This window comes from Zalophus californianus, chromosome 6 (assembly GCF_009762305.2).
Source record: "Zalophus californianus isolate mZalCal1 chromosome 6, mZalCal1.pri.v2, whole genome shotgun sequence".
NCBI lineage: Eukaryota > Metazoa > Chordata > Mammalia > Carnivora > Otariidae > Zalophus > Zalophus californianus.
In genome coordinates this window covers 84660378-84684847 of record NC_045600.1, presented here as the reverse complement: position 1 = coordinate 84684847, position 24470 = coordinate 84660378, and the positions used below count along the sequence as shown (strand labels likewise).

The 24470-nt window shown below is 40.0% G+C and overlaps 1 protein-coding gene across 10 annotated transcripts in view; it reads left to right on the top strand.

Moving 5' to 3' along the window:
* The window catches only part of TTBK2 (tau tubulin kinase 2), a 155331-nt gene that overhangs the window by 121808 nt on the left and 9053 nt on the right, over window positions 1-24470 (top strand). For all 10 annotated transcript variants that reach the window (XR_003515711.2, XM_027570402.2, XM_027570405.2 and 7 more), the window contains 4 exons: window positions 4251-4467; window positions 9389-9600; window positions 11589-12171; window positions 21818-23091. Coding sequence is in view for 9 of the 10 variants with exons in the window: in XM_027570402.2 (XP_027426203.1) it covers window positions 4251-4467; window positions 9389-9600; window positions 11589-12171; window positions 21818-23091 (2286 nt within the window). In the remaining variant the exon portion in view is untranslated. The remainder of the gene's footprint in view (window positions 1-4250; window positions 4468-9388; window positions 9601-11588; window positions 12172-21817; window positions 23092-24470) is intronic.

Here is a 24470-nt window from a genome sequence, read left to right as displayed (position 1 = left end):
TAGTTAAATACATGTGCTATATACAAGAGACACACCTGAAAATATTTCAGTAAGGGATGAACAAAGATGTACTGGAAAAATGGGAGCCATAAGAAGAGAATTAATGATCCTTGTATCAGACAAATAGAATTCAAGCCAAAACAAGTTACGAAAATGGAAGGATACTTTTTAATGCTAAATGCTGCAATTCACAAATGTTCATTAATATTTAGTCCCAAGAATTCCATCAGTCACCTTTAGGAAGCAACAACTACAGGAGATTCAGAGAGGCATAGCTCGAAACACACACGTAGTTGGAGATCTCAGTATGAAACTCAGTACAAGAGAGATCAAGTGAACAAAGAATAAGAAATAGACAAAAAATATGACCAATAAGATAGGTGTTATGCATATTTCTTTAACTCTACACCCTGATGACAGAGCTTGTGCCTTGTGCTCATGTGCCTCAGGAACATTTATAAAAATTCATCAGTTATTAGGTCACCAAGAAAGCGTGTAAGTAGTTCCATGAAGCAGAAATATTATACTATCTGATCACATTGCAATAAGAACTAGAAATTTCCAACAAAAACATGTCAAAGGCCCTTCCTTTTGGAAACTTAGAAACCTATCAGCCTACTCTTTTTTACATTTAAAGCTAAGATCAGAGGGAAATTTATGGTATTAAAGAAGGAGCTCTACATAATGTCAGTATGTCCTATTACAGATGGTATTGATATTGTTAATCTGGCTAGGGTGATGTTAGTCAGGTTTCCTCACTGTGAAGTTACTATCTTTCCCTTTCTAAGTAGTAAGTATTTTGTGGGAAGATAACTTTGGGCAATTCAAATAAACTTTGTTTTTCATCATCATTTTGCCCACAAGTTTTAGCATCTGTCACTGTATCTGCCTGAAAAGTATTAGGCCCACAGGCCTACCATTTAAGAAGTGAGTGAATTTGCTGACCTCTGAATTAAAGCACTGATTCTTCAGCAAACCTTGTCTGTAAAGCCAGATAAGTAGCTGCGGGCTGTGCTGTCTCTGTCACCACTACCACTACGTAGAAGTGCCAATGCAGCCTCACACAGTATGTAAATGAAGGAGCAGGACTCCGTGCCATACCACTTGGTTTACGAAAATAGGTGAGCAGGTCAGATTTGGCCCACAGCCCTAGTTGGCCAGCCCTCGCCTTAGAGTGTGGGGAAGGGAGTGTGAAAAGGATGTCCGTCCATTCTTCCTACTTTTCTTGACATCTCTCCAATTCTTCTATTTATGTCCTTACTTTTTTCCCTTAATCTGCTTCTGTAATTTATACCTTACCTGCAAACACCCAACACAAACCATGTGCTAATAATACTCTCACATATACTTAGGCACTCATTCGACTCCTGAATGTAATATTTTTTCTGGGAAGGAATTTCTTTCTTTCCATATCTCAAACTCCAGATTTGGATCAGTTATAGGAGAAGGAAGAAAATAGTAATTATGTAAGGAGTAAAAATGGGGGAATAAATGCAGAGAGGAACCTGAGTCATGTGGAAGAGAGCCCGTGTGGGGAAGATGTGAGAGCCCCTTGAAGTGTGTAGAGAAGAGGGAACCTAGGAGGGAGTAAGAATAGAAGCAGTTCATAGGTAGGCGTGTGCTTTATTTCCTCAGGAGTGGAGAAAGAAATGCCAAGGAACTGGCGTAGTTGGAAAGAAGCAGAGTATTAGCTAGGCATAGGGAAAAAAGGATTTGGAAGAATACTGATTAAAATGGGAAAAAATGTGGGGCTAGTAGACTGACCGTCCTGAATTCAAATATTGATTCTTTTGCCATTCCCTTTCCTCAGGAATAGAGGGAATTCTGTCAGTAAACATTGAGATTACTGTGTAGCACATCTATGTTAGTGTCCATTGTAATGCATCAATCAGTAAAGTATATTGAACTTCTATCTGAAAAATCTTTTAGCGCTCCTCACCGGCTCTCTGATCCAAATCTGCAGTTTGAGATATGGAAGGAAAGAAATTCCTTCCCAGAAAAATTATCCTACATTCAGGAGTCGAATGAGTGCAAAAGTATATGTGAGAGTATTATTTATGAACTTTATGAACTTTATTTACTTTTGAACTTTAATTACTTTTATAATAAATCCTTTCACATGAACTATTTTAGGCTAAACTACCTTTTCTTTTCTTTTTTCTTTTTTCTTTCTTTCTTTCGTTCATTCGTTCTTTCTTTTCTTTTCTTTCTTTTTTTTTTCAAACTCCCTTTTCAGTACGTTCCCAGTGTCAGAACTACAAGAACTGCTTTACAGGGCTATAAGGTTTTTTTTTTTTCCCCTGGGGGCTATTATCACTGCTTTTCTAAATTATACCTATAACATATCAGTAAGATTTTCATCTTCTGGGGTGCCTGGGTGGCTCAGTCGTTTAAGCGACTGCCTTCGGCTCAGGTCATGATCCTGGGATCCTGGGATCGAGCCCCATATTGGGCTCCTTGCTCTGCGGGGAGCCTGTTTCTCCCTCTCCTCCCCACTTGTGCTCTCTCTCAAATAAATAAAATCTAAAAAGAAAAAAATTTAAAATATTAAAAAAAAAAAAAAGATTTTCATCTTCTACTGTTGACCCAATAGGGAGAGATGGTAGTGAAGGGCATCAACTCAGGTGGAACAAGTCCCTGCAAAATGACTTGTTCTCACAACATGACATATTGATGACACCTGGGCTAGGGTGTCGCTCTTACCCTTGGAGTGGCTCACTGAGAAGATGCCTTTTTTACCACTCAGAATAATTGTGTGTGTCAGGATAGTCTACTGAAAACTGCTTTTTTCTACTTTTAGACATTCCAGATCACATCTAAGAAAATATTTCACTGTGTGGTAAATATTGTGTTCAGTCAGCAATATTTAAAAACAAAACAAACTAGTGTACAAAGTAGAGTTATAGAACATTAGAGCTGATGGGGACCTGATCACTTAATGAGTGATAGCTGAGAACTGGAAGAAGCTCCTCACAAGCCAGAAGTCTAAGGGAGAGATGACCAGTTATATAAATAGGACATGAAATTACTTTGAAAGAAATATATTGACAAATGTCAATTAATATTTTTTTAATTTTGTTCCTGGTCAGTTCATGCAGTTCTGTATATTTGTTCTGTATAGTTACAGTATTTCTAGTTTTACCCAGAGGGCAAGAATTTCCTTTCTCCTTTTTATGCCCCTAGAACCTTGCATATAGTAGATACTTATCAAAAGTCTATAAATGAAGAAGCAAATGTACATTTTACACTATTAAAAAAATATAACTGGGGCCCCTGGGTGGCTCAGTCATAAAGCATCTGCCTTCAGCTCAGGTCATGATCTCAGGGTCCTGGAATCAAGCCTCGTGTTGGGCTCCCTGCTCAGTGGGGAGTCTGCTTCTCCCTCTTCCACTTCCCCTGCTTGTGTTCCCTCTCTTGCTGTGTCTCTCTCTGTCAAATAAATAAAATCTTTAAAAAATCTATATAACTGGTCTCATACCTGCTTGTCATTATGACACTTGACATTTTTCTGTTTATAATTTTTGTTACTCTTGCAGCAAAAAAATGGGTAAAGAGTAGAAAATATTAAAATTGACAAAGACTTATTAGAAAATAGACCAAATATTTCTAACTGTTAAAGTGATTCTTAAATCAGTGAGTTACTGTATTAAAATTTGTATTTTTAGATCAACCTGAAAATTTTCCTAATCAAAAATAGAAGTTTTGGGGCACTGGGTGGCTCAGTCGGTTAAGCATCCGACTCTTGATTTTGGCTCAGGTCATGATCGCAGGGTTGTGGGATCGAGCTCTGCATTGGGCTCCACAACGGGTGTGGAGCCTGCTTAAGATTCTCTCTCTCTCTCTCTTCCTCTGCCCCTCCATCCCCCAAAAAATAGTTCTATTTCGTAGAATTGGCATGGTTTAAGTTTCTGAGGTTTTGTTTTACTCTTTTTTTTTTTTTTAAGATTTTATTTATTTATTTGACAGAGAGAGAGACCGTGAGAGCAGGAACACAAGCAGGGGGAGTGGGAGAGGGAGAAGCAGGCCTCCCGCTGAGCAGGGAGCCCGATGTGGGGCTCAATCCCAGGACCCTGGGGTCATCACCTGAGCCGAAGGCAGATGCTTAACAACTGAGCCACCCAGGAGCCTTTGTTTTTTAATTATATATAGACTTGATGTTTAAGTCCAGAAACAAAATGTAGGATAGTCTCATAGTAATTTTTGATTCTGGTGTTTTTAAGTTCTACATTTTTTTCACCCCATATTTTTAGAATTGCCAATGCCACTCCCATCCCAGGAGACTTGCTTCGAGAAAATACAGATGAGGTGTTTCCAGATGAACAGCTTAGTGATGGGGAGAATGGCATCCCTGTTGGTGTGTCACCAGATAAATTGCCAGGATCTTTGGGACACCCACGTCCCCAGGAGAAGGATGTCTGGGAAGAGATGGATGCCAACAGGAACAAGATAAAGCTTGGGATTTGTAAGGTGCGTATTTCTTGCATAGGAGGGGGTATCTTTCCTAAGTGCTTAATATTTTTCTTCTGTTGCTGTAGCAAAGTATCATGATTTTTAATTTTGAATGAGAAATAGATAGAACATTGTATTGCTAGTGATTTATATATTTGTAGTTATAACATCTTGGCTAATTTTGCCCATACCACTCAGATATAGACACTGAACATTAATTTTCATCTTGTATTTTTGGAAAAGATGAAAGCGTTTAAAAAAAAAAAAAACACTGAGACTAAAAGAAGAGACATCTATAGGTCAGAAGTTAATAGTCTTTCTAAATAATGTGACAAGACTCTGGGTCCCTTCTCTAGTGTGGGCCTGTGGAACTAGGAGTACCTATTCTGAAAATTGTCTCAAGTGGAGGTGGGGAAGTGAGGGCTAGAAGTAGAAAGCATCTAACTGATCATGAGCTGACAAAGTGGATTTTGAATAATTGACATGATTTTTTTCTTCTTTAGGATTGTAAGCAGTACCACTTGTAAGGGGAGAGATACAGATTTCTGAATTAAATGGTTAATTTTTAGTAATCTTGGGCAGATTAACCCCAAGTTTCTTTTTGATTTTACTGTCCTTGTCATTTCCATTTTCATAGAAGATAAGATGAAGATAAATGGGAATGGAGGGGCAGTGAATCATGAGCCAGTTAGCTTTTGGTGCTTCCTATGATTTTGTGAAGGTTTAGTTGGGATGGAAGTTAAATTTATAGGTGTAAAATGAGACTTTGGGCTCATACCTTTTAACATGATTGATAGAAAGTTGGCTAGTCACGCTTTATGAAATGTATCTTGAAAAGAATTTTCCATGATCAATTTTGAGGAGCTTGGCCTGTCTTCAGACAGTATATATACTATATTGTTAAACTTAATAATTAAAAAAATTAACAGTATATACATTCAGTCATGGGAGTCACTGTGTAAAAACATTCTCTGCATAGATGTGACATGCTGCATTGTGGTCTGGTTATTGAAAAAGCCCTGTCTGGAACCCTGTTACACTGTTGGTGGGAATGCAAGCTGATGCAGCTTGCACTCTGGAAAACAGTATGGAAGTTCCTCAAAAAGTTAAAAATAGAACTGCCCTATGACCCAGCAATTGCACTACCAGGTGTTTATCCAAAGGATACAAACATAGTGATTCGAAGGGGCACATGCACCCTGATGTTTATAGCAGCAGTGTTCACAATAGCCAAAATATGGAAAGAGCCCAGATGTCCATCAACAGATGAATGGATGAAGAAGATGTGTGTGTGTGTGTGTGTGTGTGTGTGTAATGGAATATTACTCAGCCATCAAAAAGAATGAAATCTTGCCGTTTGCAATGACGTGGATAGAACTAGAGGGTGTTGTACTAAGCAAAATGAATCAGTCAGAGAAAGACAAATACCATATGATTTCACTCTTATGGAATTTAAGAAAGACGAGGTGGAATAGAGGAAGGGAAGGAAAAATAAGATAAAAACAGAGAGGGGGCAAACCATAGGAGACTCTTAACTATAGGAAACAAACTAAGGGTCGCTGGAGGGGAGGTGGGGGGGCTGGGGTAATTGGGTAATAAGCATTAAGGAGGGCACTTGTGATGAGCACTGGGTGTTATATGCAACTGATGAATCACTAAATTCTACCCCTGAAACTAATAATATACTAGATGTTAACTAAATTGAATTAAAATAAAAAAATTTTTAAAGAAAAATAAACTATTAAGAAAAAAGAAAAAGCCTTATCTAGACTAATAGTAATCAGGAATAAGTAGTGAAAAGTAGTAAAGAAGTCAGTGTCGGATTTTTATAATGTCAACTGTGGCTGTCTTTATTGCACCAGAAGCAAAAACTGTTCTTATAGTAAAAAATCTTGAGTGACATTCTCAGTTTCCAGCCCACATGGGTATCTGTGTGTATGAGTGTGTGAAATGGCACTTGACATTGAGCTGACTTTAGTTTCTGTCTTTTACCCATCATCACTATTTAATCTGTATTCAGTTCTCTTCTATATGTTAATTTCTTCCTTTTTCTTTTTTTAAAGATTATTTATTTATTTGAGAGAGAGAGAGAGAGAGAGGCAGAAGGAGAAGCATAAGGAGAAGCAGACTCCCCACTGAGCAGGGAGCCCGATCAGGACTCGATCCCAGGACCCTGAGATCATGACCTGAGCTGAAGGCAGACACTTAACTGACTGAGCCACCCAGTCGCCCCAGTTCCTTCCTTTTCAAAAACATTACTCAAATTAGATTATTAATATTGTTGGGTTTTTTGGTTTTTTTTTTTGAGAGGGAGAGTGGGTGGGAGAGGGGCAGAGTGGGAGGGAGAGAGAAAAATCTTAAGCAGGCTCCAAGCTCTGTGCAGAGCCTTACTCAGGGCTTGATCTCACAACCCTAAGATCAAGCCCTGAGCCAAAACCAAGAGTCGGATACTTAACCAACTAAGCCACCCAGGTGCCCCGATATTGTTTTTTTTTTTATATTAGTGATGTTTGTCTGGATTTTTCAAAGATGTTTACCATATGCTTGCATTTTTGGAAGTCCTGGCCTTCTTTCTTCCTGAAGTATTTCAATTAGAAGTTCCTTTAGTTGAGGTCTTTTGGGAGGACTCTTTAAATTTTTACTTAGTTGTAAATGTATTTATTTTAGCATCATTCTTTTTTTGGGGGGGTGGCAGCAAAGCAAGGTTTATTGAATGATAGCAAAGTGATAGTACAAAGCTTCCGAGGAGGGAGGGGGCCTGAGAAGGTTGCCCAGCATCATTCTTTAAAGAGAGTTTATACTAGAGGCGCCTGGGTGGCTCAGTCGTTAAGTGTCTGCCTTCGGCTCAGGTCATGAATCCCAGGGTCCGGGGATCCAGCTCCGCATCGGGCTCCCGGCTCTGCGGAAAGCCTGCTTCTCCCTCCCCCACTCCCCTTGCTTGTATTCCCTCTCTCGCTGTTGTCTCTCTTTGTCAAATAAATAAATAAATAATCTTTAAAAAAATAAAAATAAAAGATTTTTTAAAAAATAAAGAGAATTCATACTAGATTCAGAGTTTTTGACTGACAGTTATTTTTCCTCTGGGTTCAATTATTGGTATTCAAAAGTCTGTTACTCTTAATTTTTTTTTCTTTGTAGATGATCCATTGCCCTCTGTCTTTGCTCCCCAGCTACTTTTTAACTTTTCTCTTTGTCTTTGGTGTTCTGCATTTTAACTACAAGTGTTCGTCGGCTTACATTTCTTTTTATTTATCCGGCTTGGGATATCTTGTTTCCTGAATTTTTGATTCATGGTTTCATATCATTTCTGGGAGATGTATAGCTATTCCTTACCAAAATATTGCCACTAATTCATTCTTTTTGTTCTTTCATCCTGGGAATCTAAGTAAACATATGCTTTTTCATTGTTATATATTTCTTAATTTTTTTTCATATTTTTCTTCTCCTTACTGTGCTTCATTGTAAGTAATTTCTTTTGCTATGTGTTCTAGTTCACTGATTAATAACTTTGGCTTTTTCTGGGTAATTTGATGTTTAACTTGTTAATTGAATATTTCATATTAAATTCATCAGTTAATTCCAAATAATCCCTTGTTGATCTTTGTGATAATGACCTTTATTCTGTATTCTGTATCTTAAGTTTAATATCTGATGTCTTTGGGAGATTCTTATTTTTAAAGATTTATTTATTTGCGAGAGAACGAGAAAGAGCGAGTGAGAGAGGAGGGAAGAGGCAGAGGCAGAGAGAAACCTAAGCAGACTCCACACTGAATGCAGAGCCCACGTAGGGCTCGATCTCATGACGCTGAGGTCACGACCTAAGCCGAAACCAAGAGTCGGACCCTTAACTGACTGTCTCACCCAGGTGCTCCTCATGTCTTAGGGAGTTTTAAATGTTTTTCTAAAAGTTATTATTTCTGGGGCGCCTGGGTGGCTCAGTCATGAAGTGTCTGCCTTCGGCTCAGGTTGGAATCGAGCCCCGCATCAGGCTCCCTGCTCCGCGGGAAGCCTGCTTCTCCCTCTCACACTCCTCCTGCTGTGTTCCCTCTCTGGCTGTGTCTCTCTGTCAAATAAATAAGTAAAATCTTAAAAAATAAATAAATAAAATTATTATTTCTGCTCTTAGTCATGGGCATGCCTTCTTGTGTTTGACTATCTTTAGTGTTTTACTTATTAGTTAATAATTGATGACAGTCCTGTAGACCTAAATTGGGGATTGGGAAGCCTTCCTTCAGAGAAGATTGTCTTCTGCTTCTGCTGGTAGCCAGAGTAGACCCCCAATTTGAGACCAGTTGGGCATCTTCTGTGGGTCTCTAATCAGAATAAACATACCAGACTTCCCTCTCTCACCCCACTACTGGGATCAGGTTTAATTTCTCTGGTAAGTGTACTACTGAGGGCATCTGTCCTTAGGCAACCCCACTGCTCAGAGCTGCATCATGTTCAACCTCCTTCTTCTCTACCCAGCTAATTTTTCTAGTTCCAGGTTTTCTTGTTTTTGTTTGGTTTTTCGCTTGTTTTTTAGAGAAGGAACAAGAGGGGATATTCAGGCGTGGTGACCCATCCTACCTCTTGTGAGACCACCTGCGTCTCCAAGAAAACCTTTCCAGGTTTTATTTTTAGTTTAGAGGAATGGAGTCCTGCAAGCATCTCATTAGACATAATACAAAAAGTCAAGGTGGGTAAACATTTTTAGACTGTTTATCTTTGTACCACAAATATAAAAAACTAAAATAATACTGAACTGAGAATAAATTAAGAAAACTCATTTTATGAAGGGTTAGTAGACAAGTATGTAATGATGTCGACTATCCAAAATACCGTGATTTCTGAAAACACCTCCCAAGCCTTTGTTTATATTATTTTGAAAGACGTCAATGATTGCTACACATAGAGTCACCTGAACGTTTTTCATTGTTTTCTTTTATATTTTGTCTAGGCTGCTACCGAAGAAGAGAACAGCCATGGTCAAGTAAATGGTATTCTGAATGCTCCAAGCCTTGGTTCACCAATTCGTGTCCGCTCAGAGATTACTCAGCCAGACAGAGATGTTCCATTGGTGCGGAAGTTACGTTCCATCCACAGCTTTGAGCTGGAAAAACGTCTTACACTGGAGCCAAAGCCAGATACTGACAAGTTTCTTGAGACCTGGTATAAAATAATTTTCCTTTTTCTTTAAAGCTACTAAGGTACTATAATTACCATCATCATTATCATCATTATGAATTTCTATTACATAGTCTTTCAAATAAGAAATTTTTGCATTTTTGTAGTACTGATTTGATTAAATTCTCATCTCCATCCATGTTTTTAATTATCATTGTGATTCTTAATGTGAATTGTCTTATAAAATTGTTACAAGTTCTGTAATAAAACCTTTGGCTTTGGGAGCTGAGCAGTGGGAGCTGGTAACTTTATGACACCAGGTATAAGTTCAATGAACATTTTGAACTTACTTTGTTTGTAAGGGATCTCTTTTATTGGAATGAGAAGATGCAGTGTAGAGTTGGAGAGTACATGATGAAGAAGGTATGAGAGAGGAAGGAAGGGTGTATATGAAGGAGGGAAACAAGCAATTTATACACAAGGGACAGGCAATTCGATTCACTTTAATGAGTTAGTACTGTAGGGAAAATAGACACGAATAAGTTTATCATTTCTTCCCAGAAAGAAGGAAAGGTGGAACTTCAGAGAGCTATACATAGGTAATAACTATAGTTCATGTTTATAAGTCCCATTATTCCCACATTTTGATAACAGAAGACAGAAATGAAACTTTAGAAAGAATTTGGGATATAGTTATGAATTATAGAAGGCTACAGTAATATGAAGAGCTGAGTGCCTAGTGATAGTCACACACCCTTCAATGTACATGCTGGTGGCTGCTATTGGCAATGAAATGTTAGGTTCGAAGGACCATGTATTTGACTGACACGGTAGTTACTGTGTCCAAGATAATTCAGCCTAATCTAATCTAGCTTCCATTTTTGACAGTCCTTCGTATATGTGTATTCTTCCTTGCATGTAATCATTCAGCCTCACAGCTACGTGATAGAAACTTCTATCATATTAATCATTTTGATCACATTAATATGATCAAAAGAATGGATTTGAGTTGGGGCAGTGCTTAAACATTTCGAGCTGTGGCTAAGATTAGGAATTTAGGATTTATATAGTTATTTAAAGGCAATAAGGAAAAAAGCTTAGTTTGGTAAAGAATTCATTTAATAAAAGAATGGAACTAAAAAGAGAGTCCCTGCTGTGGGAGGAGCTAAGAAATAAGACAGAGTTGAGAAAACAGAAGTAATCTAAGAAAACGAACTCAGGCCAGAACCTAGAATGAGTAGGAAACAGTTGAAGGAATTGAAGCACCTAATTACAAACTTGGAAAGGAAAAAACATATCACTTCAAGTGCTTCCCTGACGATGAGGTCAGTTCGTAGAAGTAAGTGCAGCCAAATGGTCACACCACTGCCTGCCCCTTGGCTAGCAGACAGATTCATATACCGTGTCAACTGCCTTTTAATCCACCCCAACTGACAATACATCTTGAAGCTTCCTGCACGCCACCGTGGCCACCCCCCACCGCTGTGTGCCCCACTGTGTACAGAGTGGGCTGGGCATGCTTGAGCAGGTGTAGTAGCTTTTCTTAAAATTCCTGCCTTTGGAGTTTACTTGAATGATTCTATATTTACATACATCTCTGAAGACAAAACACATGAAGTATTTGCCTAGCTTCTCTATTTCCTTTCCTATACTAGCTTCTTCATTTCCTTTTATAGGGCTTCTGGTGAAGCAAAATCCCCTTGGCTCAATTCTGCCTCAGTCCCCCAGAGAGAGCAGAGAGCAGTGTGATTGAATTGGCAAAGAAAAGGTGAAAGAGATCCCATCAGTCAACCTGAGTAGGCTTGTCCCCTGCCCTACAGCAGGAGAGCCATCTTCCTCCCGGGGGTCCCATCTTCCAAAACTGGGTTATAACAGGGGGAGAAGAACATTATCAGCCTGTGAAACTTTCCTTATGCTTTATTTATATATTATTCTCTCATCTATGTGTGAATATTAGTTCTGTATAGAGCTTAAAGTTTATGTAATAAATGTTTTCCAAGGGCAGATGAGTAACTTCTCTCTGTTTTTTTAAGCCTGGAGAAAATGCAGAAAGAGTCCAGTGCAGGAAAGGAATCTCTTCTCCCTGCTCTGCTTCATAAGCCTTGTGTTCCTCCCGTGTCCCGTACTGACCACATCTGGCACTATGATGAAGAATATCTTCCAGATGCTTCAAAGCCTGCCTCTGCCAACACCCCTGAACAGGCAGATGGCGGTGCCAGCAATGGATTTATAGCAGTTAACTTGAGCTCCTGCAAGCAGGAGGTTGATTCCAAAGAATGGGTGATTGTGGACAAGGAGCAGGACCTTCGGGATTTTAGGACAAATGAGGCTTTAGGCCATAAAACAACTGGAAGCCCTTCTGATGAGGAGCCTGAAGTACTTCAGGTCTTAGAGGAATCGCCTCAAGATGAGAAGCTCCTACTGGGTCCTTGGGCAGAAAGCAATCATTTAAAGAAAGAACCCTCAGGTGTGGTCTTAGCACTTTCTGGGGAGTGCCCTGCCGCTGCTGCTTCAGAACAGTATGCGGATAGGTTAGAACTCCAGACTGCGGGCCCGTTTATTGCAGTGACACCCACAAGTCCAATGGAGGCGCAAGCAGAAGGACCCCTCACAGCGGTAAGAGATTTGTTCCAGTTATTTTTCTGTTACCCACTCAAGGTGCTGTTAAAAGAGAATGAACAGTTGATCAACTAAGATTGTTCAGCAGATGCCTAAGTTTGGTGGATGGGGCTAGGGAGTGATGTCTGGACTAAGTTCTAGAATCAGTCATCCAGTATGAAATTTCTCAAAACAAGCGAGCTTTCCTGTCAGGACAGCGACTCAACACATGAAGTGTCATTATAACCTAATTTCAGAATAACATCTATAATTAGACCACAAGAGCTATCTACTAATGCGTTTAGCTATGACTTTAAGAATTTGTAATTCTAGAGATTTTGAAGCTCTACGTTATAAATCTGGTGAGGAAGGCATATGTGGTTTGTACTTCATAGAGTACACTTGGCTGGGCTTGATTCTCTTTGTTGCCTCTTTTTGTAATCTCCACACAGAAATTTGTCATACTGTACATTACTCTTAAACATAGTTTTCCAGCTTTGAAGTCTGTTGTTTAAAATACAGAGTTCCGGCCTCTCTTCCAGAACTTCTACTTCAAGAGGTCTGGGATAGAGTGAGCCCAGGAGTCTGCATTTTAACAAGTAGCTGAAAGCAATTGTGATAAAGGTCTTCTGTAAAGCATCATCTTGAAGAAACCGTCCTCTTTACTCTCAGTTTGGGCATTCAGCTGGAGACGCCTGTTACCCTGTTACTGTCAGTGATCAGTGATCCCCCTATGACTGTGAGCAGCAGGATTCCTGGAAAAGCCAAACATGGAGGCAGTAAGGAACTGTGTACACAGATCTTTGGCACCAGCCTGAGGACAGGTACATCTGTCCTTACATGGGTGCAAGTACCAGATTTCCTTAAATTCCCTAATCATCTAGCAGCCATCTCTTCCAACTCACCAGAAACAACATTGTTCCCCAAGCTGAAATGTTTTTTATTAGAACACAATTCCAAATGCAGGTGTGAAACGGTGAGAAAAGATGACAAAATTTGGTTTTGTGTATAGCTCTGTAGGAATTTGTCTGCACTTCAACATAGGAAAATAAATGCCTGCCTCATTCTTCATCAGAGTTAGTCTTTCCTTTATTTGCAGGACTCCTTTGTACAGTTGTACAGGTTGTTCACTGAATAAAGTGGCCTAGCCAAGGGAGCAAGTAGGGGCTGAAATCTTTTGAATCTTCCTCTCTAGTCTCTGCAAAAGAAAAGCTCCTCCAAAAGAAAGCTTATCAGCTGGACCTCTAGCCCAAACATTGCTAACCAAACTGTGCATCTTTGTGCGTGTCTGTTTCCTCTTTGAGGAGCATCTTTTTGCAAATTGTTCATGGTAACCTATGGACTAGAGGCAAATCCAGCCACCTCCCTCCCTTCCCCTTATCCCTTTTTCCTCCCGCCTTTCCTCTTCCCTATTTCATTCCCTCTTTCCCTCTTCCCACGTTCAGTTTCTTCTTTTCTGCAATTCTGTCCTGCTGCACACTCACTGCCGCTCAAGCATTTTGCTCACTGCATCCTGGCATGCTTCCCTTCAAAGACGCTTCTACGGCCGTGACTCCACTTCTCCTAGTATTTTTTGCCTTTTCCCATCAGCAGTGTTTGGTCCACAAAGACTTTTCTCATGGTTCTCTTACACTGTCTGCAGCATTTTCTCTGTCAAGTTATTGAAAGACTTGTATTCATATATTTGATATTATAAGTTTGATCTTATTTTCAGATATCTTTAAATAAAAGCATTTTTCTTAACTGAAGAAGGTCTCTAAAGAAATAACAGCTACATCACTTGTATACTTATGTCTAAGGTAATAAACCTACCATTGCCTTCACTTGGGCAGGGATTAGATTAAAAATATATTTATCTTGATTCCCTTCTTGAGGCTTAAATTCAGAGTTTACTTTTGCAAAGCAGACATTAATATTTCCCTAACCTACTACAGACACATTAAATAGGGAGTACTGCCAGTTAGCCTCTCCCTATCTCTTGTAACTCTGAATATAATGTTCTAGCTTGGATGATATGCTAAAACATATTACTGGGCTATCTGAATATTTTAAATTAAGACATATTCTGACGGGAAACACTTTGTTAGTTTGTATCTTTTTCACTCAGGCTTGTTTCTCTTTTATGAAGGGAAAGTATATTGATGTCTTAAAATATGTAAGAACTACAAAAATGGGCAAAGCAAAAGTTTATCTATATTACAGGCATATTTGGCATAATAAACTAACGAATGAGAACTTTAGCACCCCCTAGTTCTCTTTATTTCTTAGTGCAGATTTATGAGCCTTCGTCAAGACTTCCCTTATCCCTACACATGAAACCGCTGATTATCAAATAGCATGTGTAAACTTTTTAGATAATATATTTTGAAAGATGGATAAATTTGCTAGATTTGAAAGAAATTGGTTTGGGGCTATGTTGGAAATTAAATTTTTTTCCTTGGGTAAACAGTATTGAAATTTGCCCACTGTCAGTCATTTCTAAAAAGATGCTAAACAACATGGATTTACAGGGAGTAAATAAGACCAACCTTTGGCTTACAGGAGAAATATTAGATTATGTTTTGATTAGAAAATGAAGAGACAAAGTTAAGGTAGCATAAACAAACAGGGGTAGAGATGAAAGAGAAAAGAAAATGAACTGCTTCCAAAAGAGGTCTGACTACTGGTCCAGAATGACAGGAACTGTAGGGAAGAATGTGACCAGTTTTATGACATTGGGTAATCACTGTTGGTAGGGAGAAGGTTGGATTTGAAAAGTAATGTAGAAGTGGAAGTGCTTCATTTTAATATTATCTTTGGAAGCAGTATAAATGTGACTGGGGAATAATAATACCACCAATATGTTACCTGTTGCTGGGTAACAAATTACCTCAAATTTAGCAGCTTTAAACAACACAGTTATTTCACCCTGTTTCTGAGGGTTAAGAGCACAGGAGTGGCTCACTCTAATGGTTCTGGCTCAGGGTGTCTCATGAGGTTGCTGTCAGGCTGTCAGCTAGGGCTGAAATCATTGCAGGGTTCAACCGGATGGGAAGGTCCACTTCCAGGTACACTCAGTGGCTGTTGGCAGGCCTCAGTTCCTCAGTAGCTGTTGGCCAGAGGCTTCGGTTCCTCACCACATGGGCCTCTCCATTCTTGACGTGGCAGCTGGCTTTCTCACAGTGTGAGGAGAGAAAGAGACAGAGATGGGGGAGGGGCGCGGTGGTAGCATGAAGAAGCCTCCACCATGATGAAAGCCATAGTTTGTTTTATAACCTAATCTCAAAAGGGACATACCATCACTTCTGTTGCATTCTGTTGGTCACGCAGACCAAGTCTGCTATGATGTGGGACGGACTATACAAGGGTATGAATACCAGGAGGCAGAGGTCATTGGGGGCCATTTAGAGACTGGCTACCATATTATCTTACATTTATATTTTATAGACTACTTTGATATTGATCCTAACAACAAGTCTATGCAGCAAGCAGAGGGAATATTGTCCTTTTTAGCACTGATGAGACCAAGCCATAGGACAGTGAGATGATCTGTAAAGAGGCAGGTGGCTGGTAGAGTAGACTCTCTGTTCTGTTCCCCACACCAGGGGATTATCAACATACTGAAGGAATTTTCTCATTGACTTCTTAGCCATTGAGAAAAAGAAAGGGAGTGTACAATAATGCACACAGTGGGAGCAGGACAGAAAGAAAGGGAGTCACATAATTTTTTTGTGTGATCTGTGTGGTAGTCAGTATCTATTAAGAGGATTCCTCTGACTATTTACAGGAGTACCAATGCCAGTCCTACAAAAATCAGATCAGCAGTGATTGCATTGCCTTAATTCTGTTCTTTTCATTCCTTCAGTTCTATTCAGTGTCTCCTGAGTTCTAGGCTTTATGCTATACCCCAGGGATAATCAGTTGGTACCACCCTACCAGGTTGGCACTGAAGGCCCACATCCAACAGTTACCTTAAACAACATGAAGCGATTCTGGTGGAGCTGTGTACATAACTGGGGACACAGACGGATCTGCCTAGGACTGAGGAGTGTGATATTGGGGGGTTTTATTGTCGAAACTGTTCTTCATTTTCTATTTTTTTTTTTTTACCGTGAAAACTGAAATTTTAAAAATACACTACTTTCATAATTGGGGAGGAAATTAAAAATCTTTTTCTGGGGAGATTAAGGTGCACTTCAAAAGTAAGAGGACTCTGCAGGATAAATTAGATTGCCGGAAGAAATGCAGGGCCATCAAGCAAAGAACACAGTACGTGCAGAGACATAGAGACTTAAAGCACCGGAGTTCAGAGTATTTAAATAAGTGATCTAGAATCTAAGTGCCCTTTCCTTAGGACAAAGGAAAAAGGCTGAAGATGAACTACAGAAGGTAAGGTGATGAAGGGCATTGGCCAGCTCTGCCGAGGTGTGTGGGCTGTGGACAAGAAACTGCCAAGATGGAGGGAAAGGAGTAACATGCTGTTTGGGAGCTGAGTGGGGGGAAAATGGGCTGTGGCAGCAGCCAGTGAGGAGGCTTTGGCATCCAAGCAAATACGATGAGGGATTGAACCGTGACAATTGCAGTGAGAACTTGAGAGACATTTTAGTGGTACAACTTATTTGAAATAGTAGTTTCATGTGGCTTTCCCAGTGAAATGTGTTCCACTGACTGTTTGGAGCCCTTGTATAAACTAGAGGGACTATGTGGAAGTTCATGGAGCTACTAAGAGCCTCCACTGAAAAAAGGAATGATCCATGGAAGGTATTAATAGTATACTTTAATCATGTGAAAAGGTAAAGACTTTCTGGAATAATTGCCACCTATTAACTTGAAAGGGATTTTGCAGGAGAAATCTGCATTGACTGCATGTACCCTGACTGGGGAGTGGCCACATGTCCTCCGTCTGACCATGAATACCTATTTTTGATCTGGAAAATTTGGTCATTATAATGATAGAAAAGTTTTGTTTGTATGCGGTTACATCTCTGAAATTATCTATGATAGTGTAATTCAGTCTGTGAACAGAAAAGACCAGAAATTGGATGGTCTGTGGGAAGTAAAGAAAGCCCATTTGTGAAGTGTTCAAATAATGGATTGGACTTCCCCTTGGGAGAGGCTTCATGGAAAGAACCCAAGCATCCAGTAACCGAGTCAGTCATGTGTTCAACAGTTATCAAGCATTTCCTGTGTGTCAAGTACTGGACTAGGCATCAAAGAATTCAAAGCCCAGGGAGTCTTCTCACTGCTTTCAGGGGACTTCAGGCTAGTAGAGGGAGGAAACTCAGTTTAAGTGTTACAGATGCTATGATAGAAATCTGTAGGTTAGGGCACCTGGGTGGCTCAGTTGGTTAAGCGACTGCCTTCGGCTCAGGTCATGATCCTGGAGTCCCACATCGGGCTCCCTGCTCAGCAGGGAGTCTGCTTCTCCCTCTGACCCTCTTCCCTCTCATGCTCTCTATCTCTCATTCTCTCTCTCTCAAATAAATAAATAAATAAATCTTTAAAAAAAAAAAAGAAATCTGTAGGTTATGGAAGTTGGGAATAGTTGAACTAGATTCAAACCTGAATTTCTTCCAATATTGCATGAAGGGGCTTGAAAACGGACCGTGAAATCCTGTAGTCATGTATGTGATGTGTAATCACAGGCCAGCCAAAAATATTTTTATTTCAGTCTGTCTTTTCTGTGACTTCTAATCTTTGGGTGTGAGTTGTGCCTTGCTTATGATTTTTAGCACCCCCACAAAATTCTTAAGAGTTTCCAATCCCACTAAATACACTGTAACTATTAATGAGGAGTGACTGTCTCTGAGGAGTGGGATAACAGGGAAGGCAAAAAGCAACTTCTACTTTTTGTTTACTTAGGTCTTGAGGCTTCAGGTTTTCAGTTTTCCCCAACTGTGTAGCAGACTGCTGCCTGCCCCACTCCCCCTCCCACCAGCCTCCCTATCCATAAGCCAAGTCACACTCTGGCACCGTCTTCAACAATAGTAACCAGCACAGATGTGGTCCGAGGAAGCAGTAGGGGTAAAGAGTGAGAGAGTGGGACGTTGTGTTAGCATGTAGGGTTATTACTCAACTGTTATCATTGCTGTGCACTCTTCCTAGAAATAAAAATTTGACATATTAAAAACATGGTTCAATAATAGTATTTTGGTTTTATTCATAATTTTCCACACTTGTATAAAGTATCACATAAAAATGCTTTCAACAAAAGAAGTCTTTGGGGAATTTGAATGGCCCAAAGAAATGTGAATGTTTAAAATTTAAGTTTTTTTAATAGACCAGGAATGTGTTCATATAACTCCGTTACTCTTGGCAATAGTAGGAACCAATAAGTTATTCTACTACCTATATCTCATAAAGTATTTATCAAAAAAAACAAAATGAGATCTAGATATTTCATATATCACATACCTTTTATTTGGAAGAGAGGCTATTTGGTAGGAATGTTGGATTCCCGAAGTTTTTATTATCTTAATACAATCCTTGAATTAGATGAAAGTTAAAGGGTAATTATAAGTTAAACGTAAATAATAGTTAGGTTGCAGTTTATTGTCTCTTGCTATCTGGCCAGTTGTAAACATGGGATAACTATAAATAATGAGGCTGCTTTATCTGAACTAAACAGTAATGAGACTGATGTTAGTCAAACTGAGTAGTAGGCATTAGTAAAACTAACATTAAAGAAATGGGAAATACTGAGGTCATTTTCTAGTTCTGTAAAAAGGTGTCACCTTACACAGTTAGCAGAAGAAAGGACATGAGTGAATTCATACCTTAATGAGATGTTTGTAATTATAGAAATTAAAGATATAAAAGATGCATGTGGCTTACTGGTGGATCATTGATTTAGTCTGTTTGTAAAGTGTCCCAAATATGGAAATTGCTTTTGTGTCTTACAGTGTAAGGTTAAGGAAGTTATTCTCAGCTATGCTTAGAATTAGTCTTCCTTTTTCTACATTTGGCTATTGATCTTTGGATTTTCTCCTTTTGTCTCGTCAGATAATATTTTTGCAGACTCTTTTCCAAACTTCATTTGAGTATTAGTGCATGTCAGGAGGGTGTGCTATGCTATGCTTGGTTTTCAAAATCCTTAAGTCCTATCCCTGACTGTTTTGGACCAGGTTTTTTTCTCATTTGTGACATTTGTGTAAATAACAGCACCCAATTAAAATAGATATGAAATAGAGTTAGTAAAAATGGTTTTAGGAATATTTTAGAAATGTAAAGTGCTATAGAAATATTAATATGAGAGTATTTTATGCAGTTTATCGTAAGTGCTCAGAACTCTTTTTCAAGAAAATAGATTTTCCCGTCTGGTGGTTCCTATATCTTTTCTGTGTACAGGATTGTCATCCCTTTTTTTCATAACACACACACACACACACACACACACACACACACACACACACCCTTTTATATTCTGAATCTAAGATGAGTTAAGCTCAGAAGTGCATGGATTCCCTAGCTCTAGTCTCAAAAGAGCAGTGGACTGTTATTTTTTAAACACTGCTGAGTTTAATTTGGCTGATGTTTTTGGAATTACATATAATAATGAAGTGACTATTGGTTTATTTTCAATGTAGGTAGAATCATCTCCCTTGTTATTTGGCATTTTTATAACTTCTTCCCTGATTTTCTTATCACCATCACTCTTGGGTCTTAAAAATTACATTTTGACTAGTAAGTAACTATACATTTTAGGTTTCTATATGATTTTTAAAATACACTAGAAAATTGCCATCTGCCTGATTATATTTTAGAATAATGGAAGAGATACAAGTGTGAGGTGACTTCCTGAAGGGCAGCAGCACTGCTAGAACTTACTCCCTTTTCCCGAAGTCATTATAGGTCTGGGTTTATTGTAAGAATTCACATCTGAACCCAAACAGCTTGTCTTCATTCAATTAACCTGACAGATCCTCAGGATACTGGTTCTGTTCAGGAGCTATTTCAGGACATTAGTTAGGTGTTTTCTCCTGGGCTGGGCTCAGGACAAGCGTTACATGTTCTTAAACCTAATTGTATTCCTGACACACACAGAAACAGATCCAGACCATTTCTCTGACTCTGGAACAACATTGATTTCTTGATGTCTTTGGACTAAGGTGGGGTCTGAGCATAATCTCCCATGACAGTTCCAAATTCATTTTGCTTTGAATTCAGACCAGTTTCCATAGTTTTCCTAGGACTAAATTGGCTTCATTAAGTAATTTGACTTATTTCATTTCTCAGAAAGGCTTTTTTTTCCATACCAGTTTATGTGGTTGACATTTGCTGCCTCCTTACGTGTCACTTTTGTTTTCTTACATGTTACTTTTAACAAATATGGAAACGTAGAAACTTTAGGAGTCTTAAGATAGGACCTTCTTATTAGACATTGAATCTCATTCACATAGAATTGAAATGACCTCTGTGGAGGGATGGTAGAATTTAATTTATCATAGGCTTGACCTTAAAAAATTAAAGAAGATAATGAAACATTAGGGAACATCTTTGTATATCTTTGCTTATAGGAAGATAAAATATTTCTAACATTATTTGATTGATAGGAGTTATGGGGGAAACAAGATGCATGTAAATCTGGAGTTTTTATTTTTTTTAAGATTTTATTTATTTATTTGACAGAGAGACAGCAAGAGAGGGAACACAAGCAGGGGGAGTGGGAGAGGGAGGAGCAGGCCTCCCGAGGCGCAGGGAGCCCGATGTGGGGCTCGATCCCAGGACCCTGAGATCACGACCTGAGCCGAAGGCAGACGCTTAACGACTGAGCCACCCAGGCGCCCCTAAATCTGGAGTTTTTAAACATACAATAATTTGCCAGTAATTTTTTCCTATAATCCTGTATCTGGATTCTGGCAGAAAATAGCTGGCACACTCAAGGGGACTTGGAGAGAATTTACTGAAAAGAGCTTTTTACAAATGTGTGGGGAGAGTTAAGAGAGCTAACAGGACCATCAGTGGAGGGAGCCATTTCTATCTTGAGTCCTGTAAGAGGAGGAAGAAGGAGCAAAAGCTGGGAGAAGGGCCATGCCATAGCAGCTCTGGCCAGAAGTGGTAGGATGTAGCCACCACCAAAGCTGCCGTCCCTTGGGCAGGAAGCAGAGAAAATTAATACCCAGACCTTGGGGCACCTGGGTGGTGCAGTCGGTTAAGCATCTGACTCTTGATTTTGGCTCAGGTCATGATCTCAGGGTCCTGGGATTGAGCCCCGTGTCGGGCTCCCCGCTCAGCACAGAGTCTACTTGTCCTTCTCCCTCTGCTCCTCCTCTCTCTCTCTCATAAACAAATAAATCTTTTAAGAAAATATTAATAATACCCAGACCTTTCTCTCCTCCAGCTCTGATGCTCTGTTGGTGCCCATTGAGCAAACCCAGCCAGAAATCAGAAGGCAAGGGAGCCTGGGTTGTGCAGTCTGTAGAAGTCAGTCTTGCAGAGCACAGAGCAGGCTAAAGAAAAGGCAGGGATGAGCCTAGAGGGAGACTGCTTTGTACAGCTCCTGAGTAGGAGAGCTTGAGCGTCATGTACTTTGATTCAGAGTTGTTCATTTTACATAGGAGTTGGACAGACCTGGTCAACATTTGTGTTCCTCTTTTAAATTAGAATTTGAAGTTTGAAATTTCAAATGATGCATCTTCATTATATTCCATATTGTTGCATAATATTTTTTCTCCTGTCTCTTCAGATTACAATTCCTAGACCCTCTGTGGCATCTACACAGTCAACTTCAGGCAGCTTTCACTATGGTCAACAGCCAGAGAAGAAAGACCTTCAGCCTGTGGAACCCACCGTGGAACTTTACTCTCCAAGGGAGAACTTCTCTGGCCTAGTTGTAACAGAGGGTGAACCTCCTAGTGGAGGAAGCAGAACAGACTTGGGGCTTCAGATAGATCATATTGGTCATGACTTGTTACCCAGTATTAGAGAGTGTAATAAATCTCAAGACCCGGGACCAAAAGACCTTCCTGACCATAACAGACTGGCTGTGAGAGAATTTGAGAGTCTCCCTAGGGAAACCGAAGAGAAAAGCAATCTTCTAGGGTCAGATAATGAAGATGAGAAGTTAAGTAAAGGGCAGCATTATATTGAGATCGCCTCCCTTCCAGGAGACTTGGTAACTGCGGAAAGGGATCACTCAGCTACTACTGAACCTCTTGATGTGACAAAGACACAGACTTTTAGTGTAGTGCCAAATCAAGACAAAAATCATGAGATAATGAAGCTTCTGGCAGTTGGAACTTCAGAAATTTCTTCACGAGTCATTGACTCACATGTTGAAGGACAGATAGGTCAGGTGGCAGCAATGCAAAAAAGTAAGATATCTAAGGATGATGACATCAGGAGTGAAGACTTGCCAGGTCAGCAGGGGGACCTGTCTACTTTTTTGCACCAAGAGGGTAAGGGAGAGAAAGTGGCCCCTAGGAATGGAGAATTATTTCACTGTGTTTCAGAGAGTGAACATTGTCCCCCATCCCGGAAGGACGTGATTAGGTCATCCTTTGTAACTAGACACAGCCGAATCCCTGTTTTAGCACAAGAGATAGACTCAACTTTTGAATCTTCCTCTCCAGTCTCTGCAAAAGAAAAGCTCCTCCAAAAGAAAGCTTATCAGCCAGACCTCGTCAGGCTTCTGGTGGAAAAAAGGCAACTCAGGTCTTTCCTTGGGGACCTCTCAAGTGCCTCTGATAAATTGCTGGAGGAGAGACTAGCCACTGTTCCTGCTCCCTTCTCTGAGGAGGAAGTCTTTGCTCCCTTTTCGAGACTGACTGTAGACTCGCACCTGAGCAGATCAGCCGAGGACAGCTTTCTGTCACCCATCATTTCCCAGTCCAGAAAGAGCAAAATCCCAAGGCCAGTTTCATGGGTCAACACAGACCAAGTCAGTAGCGCAACTTCAGCTCAGTTCTTGCCTCGGCCACCGCCAGGGAAGCCTCCCACAAGACCTGGAGTGGAAGCCAGGTAATGCCCTGTGTTCCTACTGTGTTAAGTGTGTAGCGTCCGCTCTGTGTCTGCTTATGTTACGTCAGTGGCTTCATTTCTCTCTTGCCTGCTTCTGATGATCTGTTGCCTTCCCTGCCTTTCCCAAGTGTAGAAGAAGGAGTCATACTGATCCAAGTTCATTCTTAGCGCTCCCACTTTCTAGCAGTGTGACCCTTAGTGGTTTGGGGAGGGTCAAATACGGCTGCATACATGTAGAGCTTTGTGCAGGGCTTCATTAGCATGCAGCCTAGGTTACTTCTCTTCTCGTCCATGTTAACTAGATACTCAGCAATTTTCCAGCTTTTTCTAGTCAGAATCCCATTATAAGAGATGTCATTATGATGTCAAATTCTAGTGAAAAAGACTTGTGTCCATAATTTGATGAATGGGTCCTGGTCACAGTGCTGTTTATCTGATTATAATGAATTAAACAAACACAAAAACCCTATAGGCAGTTTCCCTAGGTCTGATGACACATACAGCCATACATAATAAAAGTATTACTTTAATACTTACTGTATGGTATATACTTGTTTACTGAAGTATTCTCATGTATAGTTGACCATAGGGTGATTATATTTTAAAGAAGAGGGGAAACAATTGGGAGGCGTTAAACCAGTTAAGAGTGCTTTCCTTGGAGAGCCATTACTCATTCCACAGACTAGAATGGTCTCAACCCTTGAAGAAGAATGAGAAAAAGGATGGCCTTTGAACAAAAACCAGGTGAAAATCAAAATACATGAAGACCATAGCCTGTTCTAGATAGTACAACAATATGGATTATTGTTATGGATTCTGAAGTGTGTTAAAGTGAGATTCTGTCTTTGTCATTACCCAGCAGAACTTGCTCCCCTTAGCTAAGTTTAGTTCTGAGTTGCCATAGGGTTTCAGGTTCAAGGGTAACCAAACATTGGATTTGAAGTGCTGGTGGGACTAGACTTCCACAGGAAGAATGGCGATGAGGGAACAGCAGTCATTTGAGACATTTTAGAAAGGTGATTCCATGAGCATTAGCCACACATCCCCTCTTCCTTCTGCTTGCCCTTTGTGTTTAATAAAGATGCTGCAATCTGTGGCTTGAGCTGCTTTGGACTACAGCAAACAGATCTGGATTATCACTTACTACTTAGCACTTCACGTGTCCCTTAAAGGCGGCACTTAGCAGCCAAGCCAAGCCAAGCAGGTGGCGTTGTGTCAGATATTACAGAACTCACCAGCCTGGGCCTCGTCTGGGAACTGAGAGGTCACTCAACTTTCCCACGTAGGTCCTGGCACAGAAGAATTCTTTTATTCCATTCTTCATATTTTACTATAACACCCATGAGGGTAGGCTCAACCAGAATGAGTCTCATCATGTT